Source organism: Elephantulus edwardii, unplaced genomic scaffold (genome assembly GCF_000299155.1).
Source record: "Elephantulus edwardii isolate Elephantulus edwardi_28Jun2011 unplaced genomic scaffold, EleEdw1.0 scaffold00028, whole genome shotgun sequence".
In the NCBI taxonomy this organism is placed as follows: Eukaryota; Metazoa; Chordata; class Mammalia; order Macroscelidea; family Macroscelididae; genus Elephantulus; species Elephantulus edwardii.
Window position 1 is genome coordinate 11,127,054 of NW_006399778.1, and position 6,127 is coordinate 11,133,180.

Here is a 6,127-nt window from a genome sequence, read left to right on the forward strand (position 1 = left end):
AATTGTGGTTAACCTTGAGGAGAATGGGAATCCCAGAATACCTGATTGTGCTCATGTGAAACCTACACTTGGACCAAGAGGCAGTCATCAGAACAGAGCAAGGAAACACTGCATGGTTCAAGATCAGGAAAGGAGTGCATCAGGAATGTGCCTTGTCTCTATAACTTTTCATTATATATGTGGAACAGACCATTCAGGAGGCTGAGCTCTGTGAGGAGGAATGTGGTTTCAGGATTAAAGGAAGCTCATGAACAACCTACATTATGCAGATGACACAGTTTGCCAAAATTTAGGAGGGCCCTGAAGCATTTGTTGCAGAGGGTCACAAGGACTAGTCTGATAAAAATTGAATCTTAATATCAAGAAAACGAAGATTTTCACCACTGGGCCAATTGGCAGCATCATGATAGGTAGAGATTTAGATTATTAACAATTTCTGTTTGCTTGGTTCTGCAGTCAACACTTTTGGCACCATCAGTTAGGAAATTAAAAGACAACTTGCATTAAGAAAATCTGTTTTTGTTTTTGTACTGTGTCCTCAAATTTAATGGATTAATGTGTCTTGTATATATATAAAAAAACAAAACAAAACCTCTAAAAAAAAAAAGAAAAGAAAATCTGCTGTCAGAGACCTCTTCAGAGTGCTAAAGAGCAGTGATGTCAGTCTAGAGACTAAGGTGTACCTGATGCAAGCCATGGTCTTCACATTTACCTGTTATGCATCAGAGAGCTGAGCAATGACCAATGACAGAAGAAGAATTGCTGTCTTTGAGTTGTGGTGCTGGAAAAAGAGTATTGAACATAGCATGCACTGCCAGAACTAAAAGGTCTGTCCTAGAGAGGGTGAACCAAGCTGCTCCTTGGAGGCAATGATTTTAAGGCTCCGTCTCACATACTTTGAGTATATTGCCAAGAGAGATCAGTCTTTGTAGAAGAACATCATGCTTGGAAAGATGGAGGGAAAGAGCAGGAGAGGAAGACCGCAGATGGGATAGACTGACAAAGTAACAGAGGTAATAAGCATAGGTGTGTCAGAGACAGTGAGACTGGCCTAGCATGCAGCAGAGTTTAGAGGTATTGTTCAAAGGATCACTGAGGGTTGTGATCTTCTCAACAGCACATTACAACAACAACTATTGATTTATGTATGGAACCCTCTGAAAAGAAAGAAGTACCGTCTGCCTTTGTTCCCTTCATTCTGGTTTCCTTGTTATGTGCTGTCAAATCAGACCAATTCATAGCTAACCTTCCAGTGGGTTTTCAGAGATGGTAAATCACACAAGGAGATTGCCCATCTCTCTCTCATGGAACTAGCTAGTAGATTCGAACTGCTTAAATTCACTCTTGTTTTTCTGCTTTATAATATGCTATAACCCATGTAGGAATAATTGACAAACTTTTCGGTATGTTTGTTTATTTTGCTTAATTAATATCCATGATTTTCAGCCTAAGTAAGACTGCTGGTGTTTTGTATTTGTATTTTCTCTGCTTTACATTTTATTTCCATTTATTTTACTTTAACAGAAATATGTCTTTGAGCAAAAAAATCTGTAACTATTAACTTTTCTTTAGAGCTATAATAACATAATCATGATATTAATATTAACTTTCCTTTAGAGCTATAATAACATAATCATGATATTAATAGTGATTCCTGTGTTCTGTCTAGAGAAATTAAAACATATGATCACCATTTATGTTTTAGAACAGGTGTTTGTGGTACATAAATTGTTGATGATACCAAATTCTGTCATGTGATCTTCAACCTTCTCTCAGTTACGAAAGCCATGTAGTCTGAGTACTAAACATTGTTTCCAACTTTTGCATTTTAATCATCAGTTTTTATTAGTGGATCTTGATTGCAAAGTCAGTTTCAGATTGCAAAAACCAACAGAAATCTCAGTTTCATAATCTTTGGTTGTAGTGGTTGCTACATAAATTTTAATAATCTTATATACAGGTCTTCCTTGTTATTGAAGGGTATGGATATTATGTATCCATTGATATACCAGGACAGCATTGTTCTTCAGACTGCGTCTTGAGATATTCTTTTTTGATCATGTATGTGCTGTTCTTCCATTTGTCATTCCTGATACAGTAGAACATATGACTGTCTAATAAAAATGGCCAATACTAGTCCATTTCTTGATATCTAGGGTATATAGACTTTATGCATTCCATTTCATTTTTGAGTCATGACTGAAAGCTTTATCCCAGGCAAGTCAAGGATTTTTCAGAGGTTCATAGGCCTTGATAGTATTTGAAATACCAGTGGCATGGCCTCTAGAATCACAGCAACACACAAGCCCTCACATTTTGACAAACTGACAGACAAGTAGTAGGACTAACACACAGCAGGTGCTTTGTAAGTACCTGATAATGAACTGAATTTATTGTCTTTTTAAAAACTAATTTTAAACTTTTGAATTGCATTTCACATAATTTTTCCCAATTCGTTTCCAGTTTTACAGAAACGTTGGAATTAGCAGATGACATGGCTATTGATATTCCCCATATTTGGTTGTACCTTGCTGAACTCGTGACACCCATGTTAAAGGAAGGTGGAATCTCCATGAGAGAACTTATCATGTAAGTTGTATTTGTTTTTCACTATACATGATGTTAAAGGGATAGGAAAGTCACCAGCTGGCTCTACAGCAGAGTCTGGTTCCAATGCAAGCATACTTTGGAGGTATTGTGGGTCAGTTCCAGCCCTTTGTAGAGTATAGCACTTAGCACAATAATGTGAGTCTCAGTTGGTTGGCTATTTTTTCCCCAGTGTACGTAAAAGTCAGTTTACACTATGCTGTAACCTATTAAAAGTAAAATATTGTTGTTATCATGGAATCAGAACTGACTCATAGCAGACCCTCCAGTGGGTTTTCAGAGGCTGTAAATTGCATGGGAGGAGATTGTCCATCGTCCTCCCATGGAGCAGCTGGTGGATTTGGACCATGTGCCTTCACTAGGCCACCAGAGCTCTATTAAAAGTACAACTACACTATGCAAAAGATTTTTAAATACTACAAGAATTATTAAAATGTGACACAAAGAGATGAAGTGAATCTATGCTGTTGGTAATTACTCTAATAGACTTAACACAAGGTTGGCATAATCCTTCAATTTGCTTTATCTATGAAGCACAATAAAAGGTAGAGTAGTAAAACTAGTTTTGCCTGGAGGGCTTTGGGGTCTTTCTTGGAAATAGCTCTGACTCAAAGATCTCTAATTTTAGCATGAAAGTGTTACTTTTTACTAGGTCTACACTGGCCAGTGATCGGGAGCATAGGGCCTTCTGGATCATGGAGGGTAGCAGTGATTGTAAATAAGCCTCCAGAATCATGTAACTGGAAGACATTTACTCCTGTAAGCTTAGAGGTAATCTGACTTTTCTGGTCCGCCACTGCTCCAGTGCTGTCAGAAGCTCTATATTCACCTTGTGGCTCATCAGCTTGTGGCACCTGCAGAGTACTTGGTCAGTGTAGTAATAAAAGAAACTGAGTTCAAGCAGTCTTTGATTAGGTTGTGAATGAGGACTGTTGCTCTCTTGCATAGACCATACTCAGTTTATTTACCATAGTCTGTTAGTCAAAACTAATGGTTCCCAGAAAATTGTTTAAATAATAAAACTCTTTATATTATTGTATAATCTTTTTTTGTGTGTGTGTGTGTATCATCTTTTTTGAGATTGAAAAGTGCATTATAGCATATTCAACATTTTTAGAATCCTATAGCAAAATAAAAACTAGTTTGGCTTACTTACATTACCTATCTTGTGAAACTTAATTTGAAAAATAATAATCTGGATTATGGCAAAAAATGGTCCTCTTTTGTTTCATTTGTATTCTAAAGAAAAATGTTCTTTATTCCTAAATGTTAAAAGTGTTTCATAAACTCAGCTTCACAAGGCCTCTTATTAGAGAATTTCTCTCTTACTGGCTGGAGGCAATGCATGATAAACTGAGAATGATCTTTGTTTGTTTCTATCATGTATATGTTTAAAGGAAAAAGAAAACACCAATTATTCTAAAATATTTTTTCAGTGCAAAAAGTACACTTGATATAACTGAGCTACTTCACCAAAAATGGACTTAGAATATGCCCTGGAATTTATTTAGGTTGCACAGGATCTCTTACTTGGCATATGATGTTACCCTGCTGTTCTAGAATCTGGAATTTATTCAGAGCTACTTAATCATTGTTTCTCTCTTTTACAGAGAATTTAGCAAACCTTTACTTCCTGTTGGAAGAGCGGGAGTCTTGCTTTCTGAAATATTACACCTTCTATGCAAACAAATGGTGAGTGTTAAACCCCTGATGTCAGACTTAATGGCACTAGAGAGGTCAGGTTCTTAGTATTATCAGCTATATCCTGGGCAAGTTACTATTTGAATTTATGTATTCTTCTGAGATGGCAGCTGCTTCATACTGTGCCATTTCCCTCATCACCATGACTTTCCTCAAGCGGTGAGCTTGCATCTCCTCACCAGTGGACCTGCTACCTGTTACCTCACTGTTCCAGGTCCCAGCAGCTCTTCTCTGTTGTTTCTTGGGCATGCTCCGTCATGTGCTTTTTGCTCTTAAAAAATTTCTCATTCCTGGTTCAAGACAAATAACTGCCTTAGACATACTCTTTTTAGGAAGCATAACTATAATCTTGTATGAAGAGGGATTCTAGTGGGACCATTTGAGTGACATAGCAAATACATAAAGTGTTCATAAAGTACTCAGAAAAGAGGTAGGGTTGAATTTGTAAATCTTTTATCTTAATTCTTTAAGTGCTTATATCCCAAATACCAGTTTATAGCTTCCCAGGTTATCCATCTGATAAGTCAGCTGCTGAACCTTCGCACCATTCCTCAAAACAGTGATGCTTCAATTATTCACCAGTTACTGTACACAGGCTCACATGTCTCTGTTAAACATCAGCAATGAAGTGTCTTGATTTTTCCGTTTTTAGGGTTATGTGCTCTTAATTTTAAGCAATTCTATTTTTTGTTCTCTCACTGTGAACGTAAATTGTTTGGACTTAACTGTGTTTTAGAGCCATAAGAAAGTGGGAGCCTTGTGGAGGGATGCTAACCTCAGCTGGAAGGATTTTTTACCAGAAGGGGAAGATGTACATAATTTTCTTTTGGAGCAGGTGAGTATGATCAAGGAGTATGTTCTCCTATTTGATACAACTTGACTTGCCTCAGAGAGGAGATAAAGATAATTTTAGTAGTATTTTTGTAACTAAAATTGTATTAAAATGAGAATTTTTGTCATGATGGCATTTTCAGTTCATATTTTGACACCACTTGCAGTCCCAGATTCATTCAAAAGCCTCAGACTCTACAATTCTGACTCTAGTGACTCTCCATCCAACTTCTGTAAATCAGAGCAGGAGACTTCCCATCTTTCTCTCATGTAGCAGGTGGTAGATATGAATTGCAAAAGACACAAACTTTTAAAATTTACATTTCCATATTCTGTCTATAGACGATGCCACCAGAGTTGTTCTGTACTCATTAGGTAACAGATTAAACAAAATAACAAAAAATATTTAAAGACCTCCCCACACTCAAAAAATAAGCTCCATATATCTATGAACCACATTATAGGACTCTGGTCAGAGAATAGTCAGATGCAGCCAGAAATTTTTCCTGTAAGTAAAGGTGATTAGAATGACTGTTCTACGACAGCAAGTTGAAGACAAGCTTACTACTTAAAACTACATGATCAGCGATAAATAGCAAGAAGATGACCAGCTTAGAACCTGAACTTTGGATAGGCTGCCCACTGACTTGACAAATGAAACTCACATTATCACAAGGCAGAGGCTTACAAAGCTACTATAATTTAGTTCTATGTGAAGAATTAAGAAGAATCAAGTAAGAACAAACATAAAACTATTATCTAATAAGAAAAGCAACAGAAAAAGAGTTCAAAACTCTCAAAATGATCCTTCAAAACAAAGTCCTGTCATGCACGACGAAAATTAAAGATAGCAAACAAAATCAGCAACAGGGAAATAAAATTACTCTAGATGAAAAAGAATAATAACCACTATGAACTAAGCATCGTGATAGATGGTGAAGAGATTGAGATTGTTAACAGCTTTAGTTTGCTTGGCTCCACAATCAAC

The 6,127-nt window shown here is 36.7% G+C and overlaps 1 protein-coding gene across 4 annotated transcripts in view; it reads left to right on the forward strand.

Annotated features, from left to right (window-relative positions):
- Window positions 1-6,127, forward strand: part of EIF4G3 (eukaryotic translation initiation factor 4 gamma, 3) — a 427,927-nt gene that overhangs the window by 400,640 nt on the left and 21,160 nt on the right. For all 4 annotated transcript variants that reach the window (XM_006883565.1, XM_006883564.1, XM_006883567.1 and 1 more), the window contains 3 exons: window positions 2,464-2,589; window positions 4,218-4,299; window positions 5,045-5,143. In XM_006883565.1, the coding sequence (XP_006883627.1) occupies window positions 2,464-2,589; window positions 4,218-4,299; window positions 5,045-5,143 (307 nt within the window). The remainder of the gene's footprint in view (window positions 1-2,463; window positions 2,590-4,217; window positions 4,300-5,044; window positions 5,144-6,127) is intronic.